The sequence below is a fragment of the Diaporthe amygdali genome, assembly GCF_026229845.1.
Source record: "Diaporthe amygdali strain CAA958 chromosome Unknown NODE_11_length_1138210_cov_64_948100, whole genome shotgun sequence".
Classification (NCBI taxonomy): Eukaryota; Fungi; Ascomycota; class Sordariomycetes; order Diaporthales; family Diaporthaceae; genus Diaporthe; species Diaporthe amygdali.
Genome location: NW_026517031.1, coordinates 684012 through 710376, shown reverse-complemented (window position 1 = coordinate 710376; position 26365 = coordinate 684012). Strand labels below are relative to the sequence as shown.

Sequence of the window (26365 nt, the reverse complement as noted above, 5' to 3'; positions counted from 1 at the left end):
ACTTGCTATTCAAGCCACCATGCACTCGCTTCGCTCTCAAGACTGTCCTTCCCAGGGTCGAACTGGCCGTCGCCTCCACATTCCTACCACACATTCTACCTACCAGGCATTTTGTGTCACTCGGACTGCTACTTTCGGCCTTTAAAAATCTCACTACCACCTTTAAAGCCCATTCAAGTCGCACATGAAGGGTCGTTGAACTTTGTCATAGGTGTCGTTCTAAACAGAAGTTCCTATGTAGCAGTAATTGGGTCAAACTCATGAGCCTCAAGTGCTGCTCTAGTCTTTCGCACTTCGAGGCTTTGCACTGATTCACTCCGTGCTTACTCAAAGTTGGAACGGTTCGCCGTGCTGTAGGTCCAAATGTGCAGTGTTGTTTGGATAACCCAAAGATCCAGGAAATGTGAGGTCAATCACTAATTTATCCAGGCGCTCAGTGAAGCCCTTCAACTTGATAGCGATCTGATCACCTAACAAACACGCTTGCGACTTGTGTTGTTGCTGATTGCAAGTATGCGTCGCAGTCGTAGAAACCAAGCTTGTAAATATTTCGAGTATAAGTGATCTAAGAAAATGTTTGAAGCTGTACGTCTGTCTGTACTACGCAGGCACGGTAGGGTATCCATCAGTAGTAGCTCGGTCGTGGATGGTTATAAGTGGCACAGCGGCTAAACTCAATCAGTCCAGGCGGTCAAGCAGCTGCCGAATCTGCCGACAATAGGCGCCCATACCCTTGCTGTAGAGCTATCCATCACCAAGCGACCTTGGTACCTCTCAACGACGGCTTGGAAGGGCTACGCCACCAAATCGGCGCGAATCCTAGGGTCAACGATCTCTGCGATGAAGACACGCCGAAGATGATGATTCGGTCATCATACTTCTCGCCCACGTTCCATCCATGCCCCGTAATGCCGGAGGGATGCCATCGTCCTCGGCGCCGCGACGGCCGCACTGGTCGTCGCATCTCCGCCAGCTTTCTCGGACGAGCCTAGACAAGATGTCGACCGAGTCGTCGCGATCGCCTGACACTGTTTCGAGCAACTCGACCTTGCGCGGAGACCATCGAGACCGAGACCGAGACAATCGAGATCATCACAATGGTGGTTTGGAGCGCAAGTGCACCGTCACCATCAACGAGTCCTTCGCCCGCGATGAGATCCTCGTCAACCTCGATCTGTTCGGCAGCCACATCAGACCTGGCACGCTGGTTTCCATCGATATCCTGAAACCCGAATTCTCCAAGCAGCTGTCGACTGCGGCCAAGAGGCTAGCATCTCAGGATGGAAGCAAGAATGGCGCATGTGAACCCGGTCACCCATCCAAGCGATACATCTTCGTGGTCAAGGACATGCCCAGGGAATTGAAGGCTAGGTACCCACACGTCGAGCTGTACGTTGCAAAGCAGATCGCAGACGTCTTTGGCATAAAGAAGGGCTCTCAGGTTATCCTGACCCCGGTCGACGAGAACAATCCGGCAACCGAGGCGTCTCATGTCGAGTTGACCTTTAAAGATCAATACCTATCTCGCGCCGATATGTGGAGGATCACCGTTGGAGAACTCGCAGACCGCACCGTCTACAAGGGTCAGATGATGCTCTTCATGGGGACTGTCAAGGCCCAAATCTCAGCCGTGTTCGTCGAAGGGCGAAAGGTCCACTCGGCTTTCTTTGGAAAGAACACGAAGCCGATTTTCCGCAGTGAATCCGGTCGATACGTGCTCTTCATCCAGATGGCCAAAGAAATGTGGGATTTCGATCCCGATGATTCTGGTGAGATCATGTTTAACAAGGTCGTCAACGGATTTCTGCCTGCTTTGCTCAAGAAATGGGCAGATCTCAACGTCAAGCATCTCGTCACTATCGTATTGTTTGCGCGAGTTGAATATGATGCTGGTATCACGGCCGAGCTCGGCAATGCCACCTTCCATAATGACTACTACACAGGTGTTCAGGATTGCGGTGACAGGCGGCCATACAAAGACTTTTACCGGGTTGTAGTAAGCGAGATGGCCAGTGGTGAATGGACCAAGATCCTCTACCAGCTCAAGAAGGAGTTCAACCATTTCCGACGGGACATCAGCATACACCACCTGAACGCCCTTAACTCGGCTCCCAGTCTCGCCGAAGAACCGGGCGGGAAGGCTCCCTCGACCCGGATCAAGGCTGAAGCGTCAAGAGCATTGTACGGAAATGTACTCGAGGCCATCAATCTCGCATCCTCCTTGTTTGCCCACGACTATATCGACAGAGATCTAAGGAGAACCGGTATTTCCATTGTTGTGATATCCCCAGGCCCGGGCGTCTTCGAGGTCGAGTATGAAACGTTGAGACGTACAACCGAGGCTCTCGTCGGCAACGGGATCGGGATCGACCTCATTTGTGTACCAAAGATACCTCTTCACTCTGTACCGCTGTTTCGTTATCGCAACCCTGCCAGATCAGAGGGCCATGCAGCTAAAGGGAAGCTGAGCTTCAGTCATGGAAGTACACCGAAACTTTCGACGCCGTTGGGCACTAGTTATCAGAGTTTGACAGGCTCTCTTTCGCCGAACAGGGCAAGCGATATCTCCCATCGATTTGAGTCAATAGCCATGCGCCAAGGGGACGATTGGTGTTTTGTCCTCCCCCAGTGGCTGCACGTGTCCTACTGGACCGGCAACTCTGACGACGCCTTGTCTTTCGAAGGGATTGCTCTCTCTGTGTCCGATCAGTCGAAGCACTCTCAGGACCGATTTCCCATCCGATGTCGCATGTACGATTTGCAAATGAGGAGCGTGTTGGAGACGAATGAGATCGAGACGCTGCCTCTTCACAGCGATCCTTTCTTCCCTCAGAGCGTCTTACAGGGCACTGCTGCACAGCAGACTCGGCTTCGTGATCTGCAAGAGCTTGCTATAATACCCGCTGAGAAGATCCACGATCCGCTGCATGATTACGTCTATGGCTTCCAGAAGTTTGCTCCTGACAAGCATGCCAAACCAGGAGAAAAATCGCTGTGGAAACAATTGCAGGAGTTCGACGATTCAAGAGCAAGAGTGGTGCCCAAGAGGCGGCAGCGCCGGACGCCGAGGATAGCTAGAGAACTGGAAGACGGAGCGAGGAGACAACACCCGGAAGACACAAGTTTGCTCGGCACATCCGTGGGTGAGCAGAGGGGATCAGTCAGCACTCCGGCAGTGCCGACAATCGCCGGCCTTTCGGGTCGCACGACGCGCGACGGATCAGACCCTCGAACACATTCCAGGAAAAGCTCGAATGGTACGACTACGAGCGCCCAGGTGTCTTCCTTCAAAGCGCCGAAATTCCTCCGACAGATCAGTCTTGGCCAGAGAGGCTTCGGTATCGCTGCCCCAAAGGCGGCCACGGCAGAAGTCCATGTTGAAAATGCCACCCCAGTAATGGGTCCTATCACGGCGACGTCGCCGGCGTTGACGGCTTCGAAGATCTCGATGAAGCCACGCCGTCCTACCACACCGCAAAGCATGTCAAGCGGCAGTTCCGGGCCTGGAGCGAAGGATATACCTCGAAGTGTTGCCTTTGAGTCGACGAAGGATTCCCGTGCGCAGACACCGAGTCGTCCGATGCTGATCAAAAGTGCCCAACAGTCGCAGGACTTTGTACCACGGACGTTCGTCAATGAATCCCTTGTTTCGACTCTCAGGCCCTCAAACTTTCTCCGTAACGATAATCCTGAGCTGAAGCTTTCAAATCTGCTGAGAAAGAAAGAGAGGACCGAAGACGTCGAAGATGCTGCCCAAATAAACAGACTTCTCGCGGGAGATGTACCAGAACTGCCTGCCATGCTCTCGCCAAAAACTGCCATGTCGCCTTGGTTGACAATGATCAACCCGTCAAATCCAGACACGGACAAGGTGGACATGGCCCGGCTGTACAGCCGATGGCAACATGTCTTTGTCCGCCCTTCAGAGATGAGGGTCATGAAATGGAAATCACTATGCTCTCCAGCAGCAGTGCCTCTGACCACGGAGTACTTCCCGACGAAGGAGCAGTTCGATCGCGAGTACCAGCGTCAACCATACAACATAGCACAGGACATAGATGATGATGATCTCACCGAGGAGCCAAGGAGCCGAGAAGAGTTTTTACGGGAACTTATTAGCCTGCGGTTCTCCCAAGGATTCCAAGTTGTCATTGGTCCGGCTGTGGCAAAAGCTTTCGGCCAGAAGCATGTGAAGATCGGAGACGTGTTCTCGAGGAATCGGGAGATAGAGGACGGAACCAGTGTTTTCATGACAGTTGGGAACACGATACATGAACTCTCATGTGTTAACGAGACCGAAGTGGAGGTTACCATTTACGTACGCAAGCCAACTGAGCCCACCAAGCACTCTGATGGCTTGGCTGCAATGTACAGACCGGCGATCCGTACTCTGTTGGACCAGGACTACGAAACGGCTGAGATTGACATCATCACACCGAAAATGGAGAGGAATTGGAACTACATTGACTCTTTCATAGCTGGGCACTACGATGAGATGTCTGAGAGCCTCAGGTTTTGGCGAGCCCGATACGTGCTGATTCCCACCACTTCTTCGAAAGACATGTCGAACCCTCAGTATGCGGATAATGAAGAGGAGGTCCGCCTCGAAGGCATCAGGTATCTGGCACAGCAGTGGTTGAGACACCGATACGTGCCGCCGGGCGAACGTCGGTTCCAACCGCAGGGCCCAAGGAATCGGAAGGACCCAAACCCGCTCGATATCGTCTACAAAACTGAGGATCCTTCCGTTGTGATTGCCGCGGAGCTGGAGACCTTGCCACTACTTGAAAGCATGGAACCCGGCAACAGGAAGGGGCACCTTGTGACAAACAGGGAACACTTTAAGAAATCGAACTTTAGCATTGCAGCTCTAGCAGAGGCCATGCAGCAGCCTGTGGAAGAGGGCGGCGTCAGACTCCAGAACCGACGTTGGCATTTCCGCCTGCATTACAACTGCTTCATCGGATCTGACATGACCAATTGGCTGCTGGACAATTTCGAGGATCTCGAAAGTCGGGAGGAGGCCGAAGCATTAGGCGATAGTCTCATGGTGGATAAGGGCAGAGACGATGAGAAAGATAGCTCTAAAGAGCCCGGCTTATTTGTTCACGTTGAAAAACGGCATACCTTCAGGGACGGGCAATATTTCTATCAGATCAGCAGCGAATATGCCAAACCACACCCGCCAAGCTGGTTCAATAGCGCAAGGCGCAACCTCGCGTCCGTTCCGTCGACACCGATAGCTGAACACCTACCTCGTGATTCACCTCGGCCGTTGGCTTTCCCAAGGCCAGGCTCCATTCACGAGGAGGACTCATCAACGTCAAGTGGTACTACCCCTACCATACCGGCTACTGACGCCAGCAGGAGACGGCCGAGGGTTGCGTTGAGCAAAATCATGAAGTACGATGTGGACCCACGAAAAAGGTCGTACCGACCTGAGAGGATCGACCTACATTACGATCGTCTACACAATCCGGACAACTGTTACCACATCCGGATTGAGTGGATGAACACGACAGCCAAGTTGATTGAAGATGCCGTAGAGCAGTGGACTCGCGACATGGCCAGGTTCGGCCTGCGGCTGGTTGAAGTGCCCATCGCGGAGGCGTGCGCGATCAGTGACACCAATCCTTTCCGGAGGCCATACGTTGTCAAGCTGGCGGTGCCAACTCCAAGCCAACAACCTATCACATATTACGATCCGACCTCCTTCACACCGCAGGCAAAGATGGAGGATCACTTTTATCAGAAAGCAATCCTGAGGAAGCTCGACTTCGTCCTTGATATGGAAGCAGCGTCGAACTTCCCGAGCAACGTCGAAGTAACGTACTCCTGGGGCAAGCCGGACTTCAAGTACACGCAGTATATCCACCGCTCAGGCACTGTCATCGCGCAGATCTCGGAAGAAGGCCACTTCCTGCTCATCGCTAACAGGATGTACACCAACCGGGCGGCGATGGCGGCGCGCGAGCGGGAGCTGCGCAGCGAGCAGCAGGCGTCCATCGACCGCGGCGGCAGCGGCGGCGGGTCGATGCGCGGCCCACTGGGAGGGGCCTTCACGCCCCTGGGGTTCGCAGGGGTGACGCCGACGTCATCGCCGATGCTCCGGCCGGTGGGGGCGTACAGCAGCCCGGTGATACGGGCGGCAAGCACAGCTTCCACCATCGACCAGCCGTTCGCCGTGCCGCAGGCGGGGAGTGGTGCGGCGACATCCTCGTCGTCGAGGGGCCCGGGCGGGGCGGCGGCCAATGTGATGGCATCGATAGGCACGGAACCCTCCGGGCTGAAGGCCGAGTTCGAGCGGTTCTGCGGCGACGCAGCTGGGCTGGAGGCGTTTTACCGCGAGGTGCTGGAGCAGCAGCAGCAGCACCATCATATGCCCCAGCCCCAGCGTGAGGCCGGCAGCAGCCGACTGAGGCCGACCACCAACCTATCGGTCACGCCCGGGATGGGCCCTGTCGTGGCCGACAGCAACATCCCTACGCTGGGCCTGCCACCCGCGGTGCTTGCTGCGCAGCGGTCTGACGACGGGGCCGGAGGGGGAGGGGGAGGCGCTGCGCCCGGGAGCCCCAGTGCTGCTGCTGGCCCGAGGACGAGCAGCCCTGGGATCATGGGGGCTGCCAGCCAGCTGCTCAGGAGGGGCAGTGTGCAGTACAACTGACGGCGGGATCGGGACAAGCCGCGTGTGTATATGTTCAATGGTATATGAGAATAATAAGATCATTATATGACTGCTTTTTTTTGGTCTTCACCTTCACAGTCTCGCCGTGTGATCTATTTTGAGGTCTTGGCCCTATATCACACAGTGAATCTCGTCCCGATGCATTTTCGCACCGCAATGGGAACCTGTGCGAGAGCGCCAGTGAAACCTCTGCAGCTTCATCAGATGTCGGGGAAAGAGGCCGTCCACAAATGCGAGATGGGGGACACTGATCGACCCGTGGGCGACGACCCGTGGCTCTGCATTAACGCTTGGCACCGCGCCGGAACTGAGCTCTTGCGCTGACACTGAATAATGCTGCTGTCTTATCGCCAATATACACAAGCCATTGAAACGGTTTGTGTGTGTGCTGAGCCACAGCCTACGACATGTTGGTGACCGGCCGGGATTGGGATGTCTCGGCCTTGTTTATTCCGCCGGCTGGCCTGCTTGGTGTTGTTGGATGACCCGGGCTGTTTGGTTGGAGGCTTTGTGTTACGGTGTCTACGGCACGAACGCACTTGCATTGGGCCTACCTACCGCTTGGGTTCCGGATCTATGTTTTCCAGCCAACCAAACATCGGCGCCCATGGGGGCGGGAGTGGGCATGGGATGGGATGTGTGGGATCGACTGGATGGATCGGTGTTGGATGATGATGATGATGGATGGTGGGGGTGGTGTTTCTGGTGAGGTCGCAGGTGATGAGGCCTCCCGGGATCTCAAGCTTGTGGCACCCGTGACTTCTCTGTGGCACGTTGGGCAGATCGGATAAGCATGCATATACTACATGTCATGGAGGCGTTGGCGGCGTTGGAGCTCTTCTCTACGGTAAACTCTGCCTCAGCTTCACTCGACATGTGGAGCTGCGTATGTATGGTGGCTTGCTGACGCTGCGGCCTGCGGGCCTGACAGGCGGGTGGCTGAATGTGCAGATAGATGCAGGGGTGACGAGGCCACCTGGTCGTGGGGTCGTTGTGGCCTCAACATGGGATGATGCGTCCAGCAGTCAGCAGCTGAGCAGGATATCGGGGACAGTCTCTTGCCTCGTACACCGACAGTCCAGAGTGCTGGATACCTCGGTGTATCGTGTGCGCGGTGTGTGCGGTGCGACGGTGATGACATCGAGAATTTCGATGGTTGCACGCCGCTTCGGGAGGGACTGTGGGGCCTGAGAAACCCGAGTCGTGGCCCGACTCGAGATCTACTTGGCAGGCCAAAGACCAAGAGATCCAAGTTCCAAGACTTCCAAGACTTCCAAGCGTCCAAGACGGCCAAGCTGGCCAAGCAACAGATCAAGCTTCGGGCCCAAGAGCTCCCAAGACAATCCGTCTCACTCAGCACATGGATCCAAAAGCTTGACTGTGACCGCAGCGGCCTGGAACGGCAACAGCTGCTGCTGCCCTCGCAATCGTGCCATCGTCTGCGGATCTCCACGCACCATTCTGGATGATGATGATGGCCGTAGATGGCGACAGGGCGTTAATGGTGCCAGCGTCGAAACAAGGAACGGGTCGGCTGGGCACGCTACTGGGGTGGTAGAGTCGCTTTTGTGGCTGCTGCCACGGCCAGTCGTTGGTGTCTGGACAACCACCGCAACGTCATTTTCCCGCCCTAGCGTCGAGGTGATGTTGTTGTTGTTGACAGGACATCAGACTCGGCATATGCTGAGGTCTAGACTACATAGTCTATAATACTACTTCTTCACGCAGTAGACTAGACTAAGTATTCCTTGAAATCGGCGCAGAGGAAAACGGAAGGGGGAGGGTTGCAAATTACGTTACGTATGCAGGGTAATTCTCCGGCCAGGGGTCAAGAGAACAGCAGATCAGGATCAACAGCAAGGACGGGACGGCTCTATCCTGACCTAATGTTGCAGTGCAGCTGCAGACTTCAGGTGACTGAGCGAGAGACATTGTTTCCACTCGCGTGCACTCGCGCGCACCCCCCGTCGACACAATTAGAGACGGCAGAGTTGCATCCTCGCCCGACGCGAGGCCATCATGGCTCGCAAATTGGCCGCGGCACAGCAATCACTTATTTTGGGACAGGGCCAAGAAGGAAGAGATAGAAAAATAGAGAGCGATTTGACAAGGGTCAATTCAGTCATCATTCCAAATGGCCATTGCCACTCCATAGTGCCTGGGAGTAAGGCGAGGCAAGGCAGACTCTGAACCCTATTCGTCGACAAAGGGCAGTGCACCTGGCCCAGGCATTATGGAAGTTGGGGATTGGGATTGATATTGAATTGATATTGTGCAGCGCAGTCATGTTGTGAAATGCGCCTTCACTACTGGACTGAGTGGAAGGGGGCTTATCCGTTTGCATTCGTCGGGCGTTACGCACACCGTCCAAGGGGATCCGTTCTGCCCACCTGCCGCCCCCCAGACGATCCCCAAAATCCACAGGACGCTCCCTGCAACTCTGAGTCGCCGCCAATCTTAAAGCGCAGGCGCTAGAGCTCGGTCGATACCTGTGACGCCACGTCGATTGTATGGGCCGGCCAAGTCACTTCGCGCCCCCTGGTGGGAGGCCCATTCTCGAACCCACCGGGTCTTTGATTGAGGTGGCAGTCAGGAACCGTCGATACACAGCGCAGCACACCAGGTTCTGGATACGCAGGGTCAACCGCCCCCCAGGAGCTCAAAGTCAAGGCCCATCCGTCAAAAGAAACGCCAGCCAGCTCCCTCGGTGATCGCCTCTGTCCCTCTGTTCCTTTTTTTCTTTCCCTCTCCACAACCATTTTCTTGGCCTGCCTCGTCATCCACCATCAGGACCAGCCGATTTGAGTTGACTGTCTAATTGACACCAGCCAGTCAGCCAAACTCGTCGTTGTTTGCGCCGTGACTATTTCTGGAGTTAGACTCATTTTCCGTTTCCCTCAGTCGGCACGTTACGGCAAACAACTTTGCCCATTCAACACCAGACGACACGCACGACACGAAACGAGCCACATCCAGTCCAACCTGTCTGCAAGCATCCGCAGCAAAGCCTCGAACTCTAATTCCCACGCTGGCAGACATTGACCACAACCAAGTCAATCAATCCAAGCAGTAAACCAACCACTTCCAACACGGCTAGAGGATCCGACGGCTACGATTGATACCGGTTTGACAGTCGATTTCTCCACCTCTCAGCCCCCAACCCTCTGCGCACTGCGCACTGCATTCACGTCCAAATCGCCAAGAGAACAGAACGCCTTGCCTTTTGACCTCGCCCAAGTTGGTTCTTGGTTCGACATCTCCCGCACTGAGGGCCACTTCTTTCTTTCTTGGCTGCGCTGGGGAATCTGAAGCGAACAACCCAAGCGACCGAAGCGAAATTCCAGGTCGCCGCTCCGAGATTCAAATTACGGCATCCGAATACACGGCTAGGTTACTCGAAAGGGGGCAACTTCCGTAACGCACGGCACCCTCTAGTACGACACTACAGCACAACACGACAACAAGGTCCGCCCTTCACGGCAGCCCGTCGTCATCGTCGCCATCATGAGTGACTTCAAGTGTAAGTTCTGCCCCTGCTTCTCTGCCTTTGTCTTGAGACATCACACCACGGCACAGTATAGCCAAGCACATCACAGCACAGCACAGCACAGCATACCATAGCACAGAAACCCTTTGCTCTTCCCGTGCAGGCCGTGCAGGGAGACAAAAACGGTCCAGGGTGCCAAGCGGGAAAAGTGGCCCGCCAAAAGTCCATCGCCCATCGCCTCCCCTCCCCACCAGGCCTAAGCACAGGAACAAATCTGACCACCACCCACCCCTGTCCCATCCGTCCGTTCGTTCGTCCATTGTATCTCGCATTACCATTGCATTGCACCAAACTCTCACACGTCGCGCTATTTTCCCCCTTCTCTGCGCTGTACCTCACTTGACACCAGTTCACGATTCTGCCTTCTCGGGGTTGCATTCCTACGCTGCCCTGCCCCGTCCTTCACCGACCCTATTATTGGCCGTTTCTCCCCTTACACCACATTGCCTTATTTGTACAAGCCATCCATCCATCGTCGTCCGGCGTCATCCTCCTGTCCCCCCCTTCGCTTACCTTCCGAGCCGATTGATTCCTTTTTCAATAATACCATGTCCAATTGAAACAATCGTCCGCCTGTCCCTGGAAACTACCCTCACCACCCTCGTCATCGTTGTCGCTCTCCCTGTCGCCTTCATTCCTTGTAGTACAGCGTGACACCCGCTCTTTGTGTTATTGCACCATACTACCGCCCACGAGGCCCACTGGCCGGGTACACAACCTTGACTTGGTGCTAACATGGACCATCCAGTCAACGCCTTCCAGATCAAACGCCAGGCACATGCCGTGAGCCGGAGCGACGCTGGTTTCAACCCTTTCGGCCACATTTGGAACAGCAAGAATCGTCGTCAAACATGGGACGGAGAGGCACAGCGGGATATCAATGTAGACGATGAGGACATCGAGACTGGCTCGCCCATAGAACATTCACAGACCGCACCGTCAGGGACATATGGGGCCTTTGGCCACGGCACAGATGCGAGGACAAGCAAGGACAATGAGGCATCGCTTGCCCGCCAAGAACAGGAACACGAACGGGAAAGGCCCGATAGTTCCGGTGACACCGTCGTCGCTTCCCAAGCCCCAGGTTCCGACTTCACTGCAGTCGACACGGGAGCGCAGATGCGCAATCGGGGGAGGCTCGAGAAGGAACCGGTCGATTCACCCAGCACCCAACCTGCCGACGAGCCAAAGAAGAAAAAGGAGCATCGCCTGTTCAAGCATGTGCAGCCCAAGGAGCCTTTTACCGTGGGAAACCAGATTCAGCGCACGTTGTTGAACTCATGGATCAACGTACTGCTGGTAGCCGCGCCAGTGGGCATCGTCCTGGGAGCCATTCCAAACATGAACCCAATCGCCATCTTCGTCGTCAACTTCATTGCCATCATCCCACTCGCCGCTCTTTTGGGTTTTGCTACTGAGGAAATTGCACTTCGCACTGGTGAGACCCTAGGTGGTCTTCTGAATGCTTCTTTCGGGTAGGTCTCCCTAATCCATTACTGCTGTGCATAGATACTAACCAGGGCAGAAACGCCGTCGAGCTTATTGTGGCCATCATGGCGCTTGTCAAGGGTGAAGTCGTCATTGTACAAACCTCGCTCATTGGCAGTATCTTGTCCAACTTGCTGCTTGTCATGGGCATGTGCTTTTTCTTTGGTGGACTTCGCAGGCAAGAGCAATTCTTCAACATGACTGTTGCTCAGACTGCAGCCAGTCTGCTCGCTCTTGCCATTGCTGGTATCATCATCCCGACAGTGTTCGACAAGGAGACCGAGCTCCCCGTTTCATCAACAGCCGCGCTTTCCCGGGGTACGGCAGTCATCCTGCTTTTTGTGTACGCGGGTTACTTGTACTTCCAGCTCAAGACCCACCACTCAGTCTTCTCTGAGGAGAGCCAGAAGGTGCCCATGAAACCTAAGAAGCATGACCTGGGCCCGGCGGCCATCAAGAAGGGACTGATTGGTCCAGCAGGGCTCGTTGGTATGCCCGGTCACAACGATGAGAGCGGTACCAACAACAAGAAGCTTCAGCAAATGCTGAACGCAGACCCCACAATCGATGACGATGAGGAGGACGCAGAGGACCCCCAGCTCTCTTTCGCCGTTGCCATGGGTACTCTTGCTGGAAGCACGGTCCTTATTGCCTTCTGTGCCGAGTTCTTGGTTGACAGCATTGACTACGTGACGACCCAGGGTGGCATCAGCGAAGAGTTCCTGGGTCTGATCCTCCTTCCCATTGTCGGAAACGCAGCCGAGCACGCCACTGCCGTCACCGTCGCCATAAAGGACAAGATGGATCTCGCTATTGGAGTCGCTGTGGGCTCGAGCATGCAGGTTGCGCTGTTCTTGATCCCGCTCCTCGTCATCATCGGCTGGGGTATGGGCGTAGAGGATATGAACCTGAGTTTCGACGTTTTCCAGGTTGCAGTACTGTTCGTCTCGGTACTCTTGGTCAACTATCTGATCGGCGATGGCAAGAGTCACTGGCTCGAAGGAATGCTTCTGATGTGCCTTTACGTCATAATTGCAGTCTGCTCGTGGTGTAAGTCAATTCCCAAGCAAAATTTGGAAAATTACCGAAAGCTGACAATTCTTTAGACTATCCTGCCCACGAAGCCGCGTAGATGTCCTTTCCGGATAAACAAGCGCGCAAACGACCAAAAAAAGCAAAAAAGTAAAATCCAAATACTTGTACATGTGTCGATATAAAAATGTATACAATAATGCACCCACCTTCGAATTTCTAACGACCTCGAAAACAAACCTTCTCGGGAAACTGCGGCACGTTTCGGCAGCGGACCCTATACCCCCATGGCGGTGAGCGACAGTTGAGAAATCGCAACGATGCACCGACATATATCCGGGCGTTCTTGGAGGCAGCAACGATCTTGCCATCGATCCCATTTTCAGAAAGAGCTCAATGGAGCGAGGGCGTTTTGTTTCCCCACATGACTTGGTTCATTCTCTATTTTAACGACAACGTTCGATTTGGCTTGGGGGAGCGAGAGTCCTCTACCCATGACAATCTTCTATTCACTGTTCATTCAGCGATTCCCCTTTTTTATACACACATTCTTGATTCGATTCTTCTAGAAGGACCCTCTTTTTTTCTGCAAGGCTTGACAGGGCAAGCAAACAAATACCGCTCAGGATAGGGTAGATAGGATAGGGGACGATAACGGCCGTGGTGCTCAAAGAAGGACACGGAGAGACTTCGGGTCTTTTGCGGTGGAAGTGGAAAATAAAAGACAATTCTGATGAAACTATTCAGCTTGCAAGCATTTCAAAATTGTCGAGTGATACATGTGCATCCTTGAAGACAATACCTTATTGGACAATCCGCCACAAAATAACTGAAGAACCTAACCCAGGACAATCTTCTGACACGATAACTTGTGGGCTAGTCATTCAGGACAATATTATCATGCTAGTATTTATATGTTCAGGTGTGAGGCTCAACCCTTAGGATCTCCTCGAGCTGTACTGCAAATTTACTCATATTCATTCCGCAACGAACATAGCGCGGGTGAAGAGAAGACTGTCCCCGGCTGTCTACAAGGGACGTTCACACGGACATGGTCAAAATAGGGGTTGCCCATCAAACATCAGCCTCTCGTGTTGGCCATCGACGAGATTAAGAACGACTTTGATTCCCGCTGATCACACCCTCCTACAAATAGCACCTGCCTGTCCATCACCTCTTGCCACCCTTCGACGGCCGGGCGTTCTTGGCCTTCTTGAGGGCCTCGATCTTGCGCGACTTCTTGATGTCGTCCTTGCTCTTGATCTCGCGCCTGCTGCCCGCGCCGTCCTTGAACTTGCCGATCCTCTTCTCCTTGGCCTCGGCGACCCTCTTCTTGCGCACGTGGTAGTCGTCGCGGAACTTGTCCGCCTCCTTGGGCGCCCTCTCCTGCTTGTGCTTGAAGTGGCGCCCACCCGCCCCGGGACCGTCGCCGCCGCCGCCGCCGGGCCCGGCATCTTTCGCCAGCCGCGCCAGCCCGGTCTTCTCCATCTCGCCCACGCCGGGCAGCCGGCCCAGGCGGTGCTCGCGGCGCCAGCGGTCGAAGCGGCCCGACTGGAACGACGCGGCGATCTTGACGCCCGACTCGCCGCGGATCATGCGCGTCTTGGCGCCCTTGGACCCGTCCATGTCGTTGGCCGTCGACACGTACTTGCTCTGCTTCTTGTCCCAGCGCATCTTGGCCCGCGCCGGCTCGCCGAACGACTTGGCGCCGTCGTCGTTGGTCAGGTCCATCGTCACGTCGCGCGCCGCCTGCACGAAGGATGGCCCGCCGCCGTTGACGCTGTAGCCCTTCTCCTCGTTCGCGTTGATTGTGCGCGGCGTGTACGACATGAAGAACTCCGAGTCTTTGTAGGATTTCTTTTTGTCCATCTTGGATGCGTCCGTGTTGTCGGTGGGGTAAATCACGTCGTGGTTGAAGGCGTCCTCCTCATCGTCTTCCTCGGAAGGAGGATCATCGTCGTCTTTGCTTTGCACGGACTCGTCATCACTCTCGTCCTCCTCGCCCTCTTCCCGGCTGGAATTAGATAATGGTGCATCGGCCATGTCAACGTCGTCAGCCGCTGCCTCTGCATCGCCCTTCATCTCCACGCGATTCTTTGGTATGATTTTGGCCCGGATCTTCCTCATGATTTCTGCGCCAGGGTTCGTGGCGGTCTTTTTGCCCATGTTAATTTCGAAAATGGTCTCCTTTGGCGTCCACTTGCTAATTCTAGCCAGCATATCATTGCGCGCGTTCTCGACCTCATCATCAAACTCCCCAAACAGCGGGTGCAGTTGGTTCCATCCATCCGACACAACCACCTCTTTTGCTCTCTTTGCGCTCTGACTTGATGCTGCGTTTCTGGTCCTTGTGTAGAGTTTTTCTGCCTTAGCAGCAACACTTCGTAAAGCTTTGACATCTTCGTTCTCCTTCAGCAACTTGTTAAGCCATTCAACATGCAACTCGATTTCTGAGCGCTGTAGAGAACCAACCACCATGTCAGTCTTATAGGATGGGGAGCTACCGCCTTCTCGACCCAGTATCAACTTTCTGCCCAAGAAAAGCTGCAAATCGATCAGGTAGGGAGCATCGGAGTCTTGCATGATGCTGTAACTCCAACCTTCTTTGTCCGCTCGAGCAGTTCTTCCAACTCGATGAACAAAGACCTTTGGCTGAGGAGGGAAGTCGTAGTTGATGACATTTGCCAGCACTGGAATATCAACACCACGCGCGGCCACATCTGTGACCACAAGTATGTTTGTCCTCCCACGGCGGAAATTGTCAACATGTATTTTTCGCGCAGTCTGGTCCAAGGATCCATAGACGTATGATACTGAGAATCCTTGCTCACGCAGAAGGGCGGCCACGTACTCAACATGGTGTTTGGTGGCCACAAAGACGATTGTCGAGTGCTCCGTGGGCTTCTCCACATTGGACTCGTCCTGTCCTCGCTTCCTTTTCTTCGAAAATCGATCCGAGTCTTGCGGGGGGCCTTCCGGGTCACCTGTGGGCATCTTGATAACATCGTGCAGGATGTGAAGAAGAGCCGCCTCCTTCTCCGCAGCCTTCACAGAGAAAAATGCACTCTCCAACTTGGGCGAAATCTTGGTCTCCGCGTCCAGTCTCACCAGGCTCGGATCTTGTAGGCCCGCGCGGGCAAATTCCACGAGCGACGCAGGAAGCGTTGCGGAGAAGAGCAAGGTCTGCCTCGACGCTGGCAAAGCATGCAGAATCTCTGCGAGCTGGGTTCCGAAGCCCATCTCGAACAACCGATCTGCCTCGTCGAAGACGACGTACTTAATCGAGGACAAGTTCATCGACATCTCGACTTTCAGATGTAGGAAACGACCTGGTGTTGCGATTATGATATCCGGGTTCGTCGTCATGGAGCTGAACTGCTCTTCGAGGCTGTCACCACCCACAAGCAAGACGCACTTCAGGTCCGTCCCCTTTCCAAATTCTTTCACAACCTTGAGTGTCTGCAGCGCAAGTTCTCGCGAAGGCGACAGAATCAGAGCTCGGGCGCCCACTTGAGCACTGTGTGCCTTCAACTTCTCAATCATTGGTATGACGAAAGCCGCGGTCTTGCCGGATCCTGTCCTTGCCATGCCCACCACATCTCGTCGTTGCAGTATGAGAGGAATCGCTTTTCGCTGAATGGGAGTCGCCTGTTTGAAACCTTTGCGGAGGATAGCCGAGAGTAATTTTGCATTCAGCCCTAAATGTTGTCAGTCGAGCTCGAATGATTCCAGAATTCTTCGCGCAACCTATGCATACCCATGGACTGAAAACCACCTCCTTTCTGACCGGTCCCTTTCGTTTGGTTTGCAGCTTTCCGATAAGAGGCTGCCTGCTTGAGGGCGATGAAGGCCTCGTCGCCGTCGTCTTGGTTCGCATCGTCAAGGAAATCGAAGCCTGCGTCGGCAGGCGCCTGTTGCTTTGAATTTACATCGTCGGTATATAACGAGTCGAAAATATCGACCTCGCCATCCGAGGGCGTCGGTGAGGCGGCGCGAGGCATTGTGAAGGAGAACACGAATAGTGAGTTGCGAGTATGTTAGCAACGACAGTGCTCTTCCAAGCCTCAAGAATTCCGAAATTTTGGAAGGGATGGTCTTATCGATAAACAAACAGCCAGGGTCCCTTGGTGGGGTCTACCCACTTTAAGGTGACTAGGTATCGCCTTCCTGCATCAGACCCCTGTTCCACTGTGGCACTCGACAACCGCATTTCAAAGACGACTTCAGCTTGCCTTGCGACAACCTTTCCATTTGTCCATATTAACTCGGTAAGAAGCTCAAAACCGACAGCCAAGATGGCATCTACAGAAGAGCAGCCAGTTGATGACAGAGATGCCTTGGACATCCTCGATGCCGAGGGCAAGGAGTGGGAGAAGGCAAGCTGCCCCCAGAATCCGACTTGTCCTCTAGTTAGACTAGCTAACACCCGCCTCTTACCGTGCAGGATGCCGAAATAGATCGCATATTGAAAGCCTTCCGGCTCGATGCCTACGCCGTGCTCGACCTCAAGCCAGGCGTGCCAGAGTCGGACATCAAGATCACCTACCGCAAGAAGTCGCTGCTCATCCACCCGGACAAGACCAAGAACCCGCGCGCGCCCGACGCCTTCGACCGGCTGAAGAAGGCGCAGACGGAGCTGATGGACGAGAAGCACCGGGCGCAGCTGGACGAGGCGATCGCCGACGCGCGCATGCTGCTGATCCGCGAGAACAAGTGGACGGTGGACTCGCCTGAGGTGAAGGAGCCGGACGAGGCCTTCCACCGCAAGTGGGCCGAGAAGACGGTGCGGGTGCTGGTCGACAACGAGCAACGGCGCAGGCGCCAGATGAAGGGCCAGATGCAGGAGGAGGGCCGGCAGCAGCGCAGGGAGGATGAGGAGCTGGACGAGCGGAAGCGCAAGCGGCAGCATGAGCAGGACTGGGAGGCCACGAGGGAGGTGCGCATCGATTCCTGGAGGCAGTTCCAGAAGGGCAAGACGGGCTCTAGCGGCGAGCCGACCAAGAAGAAGAAGAAGATGAAGCCTATCGGGTAATAGGCCTCCGGGCCTTGTGGCGTTGCGGTGTATTGCTTACGGGACAGACTCCACGGCTTGGCTTTCTTATGAGAGGCACGGATACAGTCGCGGTTCCCTTTTACGACTTTTTTGAGAGCCTCTGGTCCTGCGCATCTCGACGCAGACAGATGGAAATATCCTACCAAAGATTTGTCTATTCTTTTGTCATTTACATATGAATCCCATGGTTTGAAACGAGGTTTGCGCGACCCGTCCTCAGTGCCTAGATGGCACAGCTTGCGTCTTGCTGACCACGTGGGCAGTTCGCCTCGTCGGCTCCGATTCACGTCCAGAACGCAGGTAAGCGATCAGCAAGATCAGCCTTACTCAGGTCCCCACACTTCGTGTCTCCACAGTGAATGCTATCCGTGCCGAGTACACTCCATCCATCAAGCCTTTGGGGGGTTCTTCTTCTTGTACTGGATGAAGCGACCAAGGTTCATTACGGCCTCGTCTGCCCGAGCTCGAAGTTCGGTTGTGGCGCCCCTCTTGTCAATCGTCTTCGCCACAGCCTTGGCCTTAGGGAGGATGTCTTCGAGATGCTTCAAAAAGTTGTCCTTCCAGAACACCTCCTTGTCGCATGCATGGGTCTCGTTGCCGTAAATATCCATGATCTGGTTGAGAGCCTCCACCGCGTCTGCGGCAGGTGCATCCGGCAGCCCGTTGAGAATGGTGATCAGGAAGATGCCGACCTCACGGTTCAGGCTGATTGGCGCGGGATCCTGAGCAAGCTGGCCCAGCACACCGACACACTTGACTCCGAGGGCTTGGAAGGGGTCAGCCTCTTCTTGGCCGGCTTGGTCCTCAGGCTTCCCAGGTAAGCCCTTGGAGGCTTTGTAAAGAGCGATGAATTTTCGGTGTTCATCGCCAACAAGAGGCGTTGATCCCTGTAGAGTGCGGGAGACCGCCCAGGCAATGCTCGTGACAAGAGAAGCCAAGGACACATCCGCAGTGTCGGTCGTGAGGACGGGGGCGATGACGTTTGACCAGATCCGCTTGGCTGCTGGCGTCCAGGCTCTCAGAATGCCGGCGTTGCCAGACTCCGAATAGTCGAAACAGGACAGCGTCCAAGATATGTTGTTGAGAGCGGAAAACGCTTCGCTCTGGATAGCCACCGCTTCATCAGATGCAGGTGCGAGGTTGGCCATGCGAATGATGTGAGGTACCGCTTTCGTCATGAACTCCTTCAGTGTAGGCAAGTCGTCGACTCCGCCATCGTCCTCACCACCGTCGTCTCCTCCCGTAACGAGATCCAGGTCTGCCTCCATTGCGTCTTCATCCATTTCGTCGTCTACCTCGCCATCAGCTCCATCAGCATCCATGGCCTCTGCATCATCCACATCTTCGTCGTCTGCTTCGTGCTTCGCTTCGTCATCGTCATCCTCTGCCATTGCTTCGTCGTCCTCGATACCATTCCACTCCTCGTCAGCCTTGTTGCCCTTTGCCACAGTTCCCTGAAGATCTGTTGCTATGGAGGCCAAGACTTCCAGTGCAAGTGACACTGCTTCAGGGGATACTCCACTGATCTGATTCGTCTTGGAATCCTGCCTTGTCCGCTCCAGCACTCGAGATAAACTGGGTATGAGTTGTGCATCTGTGGCACCATCTTGACCAGGACTCCCGTCGTGCCACTCGAGTGATGAGAAAATGTTGTGAAGAACACCACATGAGTATACTGATTTGATGTCGGTGCCCTCTTTGAACTTTGCCAGAGTTCTGAAACAATTTGATGGGTCAGCTACTACGAGCTGCGATACTTTGAGGTTGTCCTCAGACAGCGACATCAAACAGCTGAGAGCCTCAGTGGAGGTTTCATATGGCGTGGAGGCGTGAGTGACGAGGAAGCACAGGAATGGCAAGATCTGGGGGTTGGAGGCTATGGCATCCAAAATCTCATCCCGAGCAGTAGCCAGGGCATTGATCAGTGATATAAGTGCTGTTGTGATGTTCCACATGACTTGTTGCTGAGCCTTGGGTGTCTTGGCGAAAGATGACTCTGCAACTGTTTGGACCACCTGAAAATTGTCAGAGTTTGTTCAGTCAGACAAGTTTTTGGGCAAGGCGGATACTAACATTCTTGCCAGCATGCTCTATGGCAGTCAGTACATCAAGTCTGAACAAGTGAACACAGAAATCGCTCTCTTCCTCTGAAGCAATCACGCGCAATATCTCCCAGCCAGCAGCCCGGCTGTCCAGGCTTGCGTCAGTGAGGGTCTCTGTGAGGACGATGGGCACGATCTGCTCTCGCAGAAGAAGCTTGCGACACTTTTCGTCCTGAACGATGTTGGCCACAGCACCGGCAGCTGCTGATCGAGCGCTGGAATCAACGCTCCGGAGGTCGTTTATGACGGGAAGGATTCGCTTCTCTCTGAGTGCAGCAAGCTCAGGGTCGTTTGGAGCTTTGACTGGCTTTATGGCAGCAGACATAGGGTCGGAGCGATGAGCATGAGCTCTGTTTCTCCGTGATTTGCCCATCTTGCTCTTTTTCTTTTTCCTTCGTCTTGCTAGCTGTGATCAGAAGAAATGTTGGACAGTAAAGTATGAGGACCTGAACCAACTTATACCTAGTTGGTTGCTGAGTGAACAACAAACAGGCGGTATTGATATTTTGATGGAGCTGGTGAGCGTCTAGAAACTTTTATCGAGCTCCAAATTTTCTCGACATGCAATTCTGATTCCGATTGGAGATTTTACCATCTGGCTGGGTCACTCAAGCAAGCTCTTGTGCTGTGCCCCACCTCGGGACTGATCTGCGGTGAGTATGCAGGGTTCAAAGGTCCAAGAGCCGTGGGGCAGCCAGCCATGGAGGGCTGCAGAGGGTGGGTGAATCGGCATCCACGACCAGGGGTGGCACTCGCAGGGACAGGCTGTCTTGAGTCTTGGGTCTAGCCGACACTCGATCATATGGGGCGGGATACGTACGTCCACAATCACTCAACCCATGCATGACCTTTCCCACCCCCCCCTCTTCTATTCATCCCATCTCCGGCCCAAATGGCTACGTGGTTACAATTCGAATCTCCTTATTAACCTTCGAACGCCTGGAGAAATGGAACCGTGCATTTGTGTTCTCAAAGGCTAGCTTCTCCGATTCAAATGTCAATCGTGGTGGCTCTGCTTTTCCCTTGCTGAAGTCCACGCGTGCTCCCTTCGCCTCCTCCGTTGTCCGATTCGAACGACTCGGCCTTGTCCACCTCAGCCCTCTGCCCAAAACGGACAGTTACGTGTCCCCCAGCGCTGGTTCAGCAGACGTCTCACCCCAGATATGACGTGAAGTTCCTACCTGCGTCTCCAAGACAAGACAGTGTCGCACACTCGCAGCTCGCGCATACCCAGTCGCATCCTGAGCTCCTGGAGCGGCTTGGGGCCATGCCAGCCACCGTCGATCCGGAGCTTGGGGTCCACAAGAAAGACGATGACTTGTACATCAAGGGTGGCAGGACGAGGGGCTCGTCGCTTGGGTGGAAAGCCGCGCCTCGCATAGCTCCGAGAAAGACGTTCAAACGGCTTGGCCTTCTGCTCCTGATCGCAGCTGCCGCTTACATCTTCATCCACAACATTCCCACCGACGTGGGTCCACGAAAGTCCGGCCGCCCTACCTATCCGACCGCGAAGGCACCACCTGGAGTTGCCCCGAAGCCCCAAGCCCCCAGTGCAGCTGAAACGGTCGAGGAGGACGAAGGCGAGGTCGCGCCTCCTAGCCGCGACTTCAATGGTCCGGTTAGGTTCTTGGAGCTGGCTGAGACTTTACATGCAATAAGTGGTACACATGGAGGCTCGACGCTGAACAAGAATGTCTTGTTCGCCGCGTCCAGCTTGAGAAGCGCCGGGTCATTGCTGCCATTGGCCTGCAAGATGGGCAGGGAGTTGAGGGCTTATGTCCACTTCGCATTGCTAAGCAGAAGCGACATACCCATCGACGATCTGCGGGCTGTCAACGGTATCGACAAGAGCTGTGAGATTATATTTCACGGTAGGAGGAACCTGTGCATTGCCGGAGTCAGGACTTGCTGATTGACCAACTGCAGATGCGCGCGTTGAATTTCCCAGCATTTCTTCCGACGAGAGGTTCGCAAAGTCCGCCGAACGAGCACTTTACCACATTAACAACTACATGCATCCTCAAGCGATCATTGTGGATTCCTCTGAGGCGGAAGAACCTTTACTGCTCAGGTCGTTACAGAAACAGGCGACCAAGCTTCAACTTGGCCACGCTATCGTAGAGCTGCCCGGACCTACAGTAGATCGCCTCTCTTGGATGTCTAAATTAGACGCGACATCACTCTCAAATTGGAATCGGGCCAGCGTGGACATTCTAGTTCATGCTCACACAGGGGCGTCAGGGAGTCTGATCAGACTGCTAAAGTCTTTGCGGGCAGCTGACTACACTGCGAGTGCTGTACCTCACCTGACCATCGAACTTCCGGAGGAGATCGACCCGCCGACCTCTCAGTTCCTACAGAACTTCCACTGGCCACCTCGCAGAGCTTTCAACCCTGCAATTGCAAACCAGCTGACCCTCAGACATCGAATATCAAGACGTGGTGACACAGAAGAGGAGAGTTCAGTACGATTCCTCGAGGGCTTCTGGCCTTCCAACACAGCTTTCTCTCATGTCCTGGTACTATCTCCTCAAGTCGAGCTTTCCCCTAATTACTTTCATTACCTTAAGTTGGCCCTCCTGGAGTACCGATATTCAGGCCCCGCCATCTACCAGGCCTGGGACAAGAGAGTCTTCAGTCTAAGTCTTGACCTGCCCAGCAAGAATCTCGAGGGTTCGACACCATTCGTTCCACCAACGAGACAAGCAGGTCAACTTGACGGGCCCGAGCTTGGTGCCTCGGGCTCCAGCCATTCGGCTGCTTTCCTCTGGCAAGCGCCAAACAGCAACGCGGCACTCTTTATAGGTGAAAGGTGGGCCGAACTACACGGGTTTGTCTCCCAGCTGTTGGAAGCACAACATGGGCTCCAAAGCACGCCAGCTCTCTTGGCCGAGAAGTCGGTCAGCAAGGACTACCCTTCGTGGCTGGAACATGCCCTCCGGCTTTGCCGAGCCCGCGGATACATGACTGTATACCCGGGGGCTGATCTGGCGGCAAATCTGGCGACCACGCACGGAGAACTGTACCAGAAGCCCGAGGAATATGAGAATGACAGGTCGAGCACGAAACACAGTGACGAGGATGAAATAATCCTCCGACAAGGGACTTTGCTGGACGGTCTTCCCAATGGTGAGGGGCTGCCGCGGTTCAACGAGATGTCTCTCCTGTCGTGGGACGACAATCGCATATCGCTCGAAGACCTAAACGAGGAGTCGATAAAGTACGCGGCCGGGTTCAGGCGCACGGTCGGTGGGTGTAGGTCAGGCCAGCCGGCACAGCCAGACCCGTCTGCGAAAGACTTGTTCTGCATGGGCGATGATGGGGTGTAGATTTATAGCGAGGCGCTTCTGGATTCCTGGGCCTTGGCGTTCAGGAGCATCGAGGAAATAATGGACGTGTTTGGTTTGAAAGCAAGTTGTATATACCTTTCGGGATCCGCGTATCCTGCTGTCCATGAGAGTGAGATGATGAGAAGGCTGGCTCTGGGACTTTTAAGACTTGGAAAACTTCATTCTTGTCATTGCGTTAAGGCCAGAAGGCATTTCCAGGCCTATCTGCTGTCTATTCCTTGGCTCATTCTGTTTATGACCAGCAGCGTTACACAGGTGGCGATGATGCTGAGGGATACAATGCCCATAGTCTAGCAGAAGTTGGCGGTGTCAGGACTGTCGCGTCGACTTCGTTGGATTATGCTGGAGAAGGAGAAGGAGAAGGGGTGAGCTGCAAGGGAGACTTACTACTTGTGTTTTGATACCACTTTGTACAATCGCAGCTTTTCGGCTGTACTTATTTACCGTTTCTACCGAACAAGACCAGCATGTCAGCACCCGTCGCTGTTACTCACCGAAACGTAATGACAGAAGAAAGTACGTAACAGATCAAGTCTTACGAATATAATTTCCCAGCCCAACGCAAAGGCAGGCCACGCTGAGGATCCAGAAGACGAGGCCCAGAGGCTTGGCCATGCGCAGCTCGGCGGCGGAGGGCTGGCTCTTGAGATGGAAGGACAGAACGATGGCGACCGAGACGATGGCCATGTAGATCGACAGGCGCAGGTAGCTGAGGAAGGTGCGCTCGTTGGCACAGTGGTCGCGGGCGTCCGAGGTCTGGTTCTCGAAGAGCAGCGGGCCGAAGAAGGGCCACATGAAGAAGGAGGCGGACCCGCGGCCTGAGGCCTGATTGGAATCGCTGTGTGGATGGTTAACTTGTGGGCATCATGTGTATGTTTGTGTTTGTACATGTGTTCATGCCTGGACATATATGTATATACATATTCATTTATACAACCCGTTCATGGCGGATCATACTCGATCTTATCACTGTAGATTGAACAGTGGCTCCCGTGCAACTTACTAGTAATACCCCGAGTCGAACAGGTCGTCGACGTCGACAGGCTTCATGAGTTCACCGAGTGGCGCGCAGCAGCTTACGGCACAGAAGCTGCCGTCTTCTTCGTCGCGGATATCGGCCATGTTGCTTCCTGTTTGCTAAGGAGGTTGGAGCGGTCAGATAAAGAGGGGTCTCCCAGAGACCTGGGACATTTAAAAAAGCTAGGCTGGATAATTAAGGTTCATGTGAGGTGGGGACAGGGCACGTCCAGATAGCAGAGCCTCAATCCGGGGAAAGGGTCCTCTGGGGATGGGATTCGAGTCAGGAGGGGAGCGTTGGCCTCGCCCGTTGCACACGAGCCTTCATTGTTCAATTAGCCGCTTGATTGTGCTGTGCGCCGTGGTTATCGCGTGCTAGTGACGTCCTGGTTGGTGGGCGGCGAGGAACCTTTTGCAAAGCACTCGATAGCCGCTACCGATAGCGGCTGTCGCTCGGGTCGGTAGAGACAGAGCCGGTCGGTATGTGTGTGATCTATCGCATTCGCGCCTCTTGTCTCTCGTTTCATCATCCACACTCTAGATCTGGACAATATTGCATCTGATCCATTGTTATCATCGCATAGACTATATCAGAGCTGGCTGTTGACCTTGACAAGGCTGGAGGCGAAGCGTGGATGATGTCACCCAGCCTGTAAGTTGTGAAATCCACATTTCGTCCATTTTGAGACAACCAGTCCGTCCTGATAGGTCAATTGGCCTTGACTGGTAGATTGCGTGATTGTGTTCCTGAGAGCTGGGGCCATCAAAGTGGGAGCATGGGGAACTTGGTGCAATCCCGTTGATCCAGTCGGAGGGACTTGAGAGAGGGGTTGGCCGCTTGAGACCCGCTCCTCCACCATCCTCTTGACCTCTTGCCTGTTGTTGTCTACAGTAAACTGTAGATAGATATCTGTTGTCTGGATTGTACGGTCAGTGCTTTGATCTACTACGTCGTCGACTGCGAGGTTATCCTGGCCAGCCCAGCCAAACTCAATGTTGCGTTTGGATGCCCTGCTACTGTAAATAAAGTTATATGTGACAGATTCAGCCATTCCAAGCTCGGCCGGGGCCGGCTCCCGATCTCTGTGCGCTTTTTTTACTTCTCCTTCTGATGCAGCTCAGCCTTGGAATGTTTGGGTTACCAGTTCATCTCGTCACCACTTCGCACGCGACAGCTCACCGAGAGCATCGAGACATGATCATGACCAGAGCCCCCCGACAGATCCATGCCGTCAAGGGCTAGCCGTGCGAACAGACTTGTCATACAATTACAACTCTGCACCTCCTGTCGACTGGCCGGCACCGGCAAGATACGGCACACCTGTTTCGCTGGACTATAGTCTGACAGTGCGGTGAGATGGCAGGACAGGTTGGAGCGGGATGACCTCACTCGTGTCCGTCGCATCATGGACCTTGACGAGAGCTAAAGGTCTAGCGCTGCCCATCTGCAAGCCCTGCTCTGCCTATCTATCCTGATTCCCGGATTTCCAGATACCCCCGAGCAAAGCGGGCTGGCTGGGCAAGCCACGACGTGGTGCGATTGCAAGGGACCCACTGCGGCAACGAGGAGATCATGGATCTCTCTTATCCGTGAATCCATGACAGTCATGGATTATGGTGTGGAGAAGGATCTTGGTCGCCTCTAGACAGTGTCCACCAAAGTTTCCCAAACGGTCGACCAACTCGTGGGCCCGGTGCTAGTCCAGCCTGTGGTCTTGTGTTGCTCGTAGCTCATCCGTTCTCCGCGTCGCATTTGCGCATCCGCCGCATTGCATTGCATTTCCCTGCGTGCATGTGGATCTTCGCACCACACGCCCCAGTCTGCATCCTGCCTCCGATATCTTGCCTTAGATCGCACTTGGGTCGAGGCTGCAGCTTATTCTTCCTCATGTGTCATATCAAATTCACCTCCGCCACTCGCACCCGCACCTTACGCGACTCATTCTCCCGCTTCCATAACATATCGTGACCTCGGCCTTTTCAATAGCATCTGTCGGTCCTACTGGCTGTGTCGGAATTGATTTGTCTTTAGTCTTCTTCCTGGCTGTTCATCTGATTCCTCCTGGCTCTGGGCTCTGACTCTGGCGCTGG

General features: G+C 54.5%; 8 protein-coding genes across 8 annotated transcripts; 5 read left to right on the top strand and 3 right to left on the bottom strand.

Moving 5' to 3' along the window:
* Window positions 1-898: 898 nt before the first annotated feature.
* J7T55_014498 (uncharacterized protein) lies at window positions 899-6664 on the top strand (the record flags this gene model as incomplete). The annotated part of the gene is made up of 1 exon (XM_053142500.1): window positions 899-6664. One exon carries the CDS (start codon window positions 899-901, stop codon window positions 6662-6664), a length of 5766 nt encoding a protein of 1921 aa, XP_052994685.1.
* An 895-nt stretch (window positions 6665-7559) lies between these two features.
* J7T55_014497 (uncharacterized protein) lies at window positions 7560-8154 on the top strand (the record flags this gene model as incomplete). The annotated part of the gene is made up of 2 exons (XM_053142499.1): window positions 7560-7571; window positions 7708-8154. The coding sequence occupies 2 exons, from the start codon at window positions 7560-7562 to the stop codon at window positions 8152-8154; spliced, it is 459 nt and encodes a 152-aa protein (XP_052994684.1).
* A 2035-nt stretch (window positions 8155-10189) lies between these two features.
* On the top strand, window positions 10190-12852 carry J7T55_014496 (Ca2+ H+ antiporter; the record flags this gene model as incomplete). The annotated part of the gene is made up of 4 exons (XM_053142498.1): window positions 10190-10205; window positions 10981-11670; window positions 11742-12770; window positions 12827-12852. The coding sequence occupies 4 exons, from the start codon at window positions 10190-10192 to the stop codon at window positions 12850-12852; spliced, it is 1761 nt and encodes a 586-aa protein (XP_052994683.1).
* Window positions 12853-13922: 1070 nt separating this feature from the next.
* On the bottom strand, window positions 13923-16753 carry J7T55_014495 (tp-dependent rna helicase dbp10; the record flags this gene model as incomplete). Its single annotated transcript, XM_053142497.1, has 2 exons — window positions 13923-16450; window positions 16510-16753. The coding sequence occupies 2 exons, from the start codon at window positions 16751-16753 to the stop codon at window positions 13923-13925; spliced, it is 2772 nt and encodes a 923-aa protein (XP_052994682.1).
* A 294-nt stretch (window positions 16754-17047) lies between these two features.
* On the top strand, window positions 17048-17784 carry J7T55_014494 (uncharacterized protein; the record flags this gene model as incomplete). Its single annotated transcript, XM_053142496.1, has 2 exons — window positions 17048-17153; window positions 17210-17784. The coding sequence occupies 2 exons, from the start codon at window positions 17048-17050 to the stop codon at window positions 17782-17784; spliced, it is 681 nt and encodes a 226-aa protein (XP_052994681.1).
* A 410-nt stretch (window positions 17785-18194) lies between these two features.
* Window positions 18195-20280, bottom strand: J7T55_014493 (rm-like repeat-containing protein; the record flags this gene model as incomplete). Its single annotated transcript, XM_053142495.1, has 2 exons — window positions 18195-19820; window positions 19879-20280. 2 exons carry the CDS (start codon window positions 20278-20280, stop codon window positions 18195-18197), a joined length of 2028 nt encoding a protein of 675 aa, XP_052994680.1.
* A 470-nt stretch (window positions 20281-20750) lies between these two features.
* J7T55_014492 (uncharacterized protein) lies at window positions 20751-23236 on the top strand (the record flags this gene model as incomplete). The annotated part of the gene is made up of 3 exons (XM_053142494.1): window positions 20751-20938; window positions 21069-21760; window positions 21834-23236. The coding sequence occupies 3 exons, from the start codon at window positions 20751-20753 to the stop codon at window positions 23234-23236; spliced, it is 2283 nt and encodes a 760-aa protein (XP_052994679.1).
* A 549-nt stretch (window positions 23237-23785) lies between these two features.
* Window positions 23786-24379, bottom strand: J7T55_014491 (uncharacterized protein; the record flags this gene model as incomplete). Its single annotated transcript, XM_053142492.1, has 2 exons — window positions 23786-24095; window positions 24261-24379. The coding sequence occupies 2 exons, from the start codon at window positions 24377-24379 to the stop codon at window positions 23786-23788; spliced, it is 429 nt and encodes a 142-aa protein (XP_052994678.1).
* Window positions 24380-26365: the final 1986 nt, after the last annotated feature.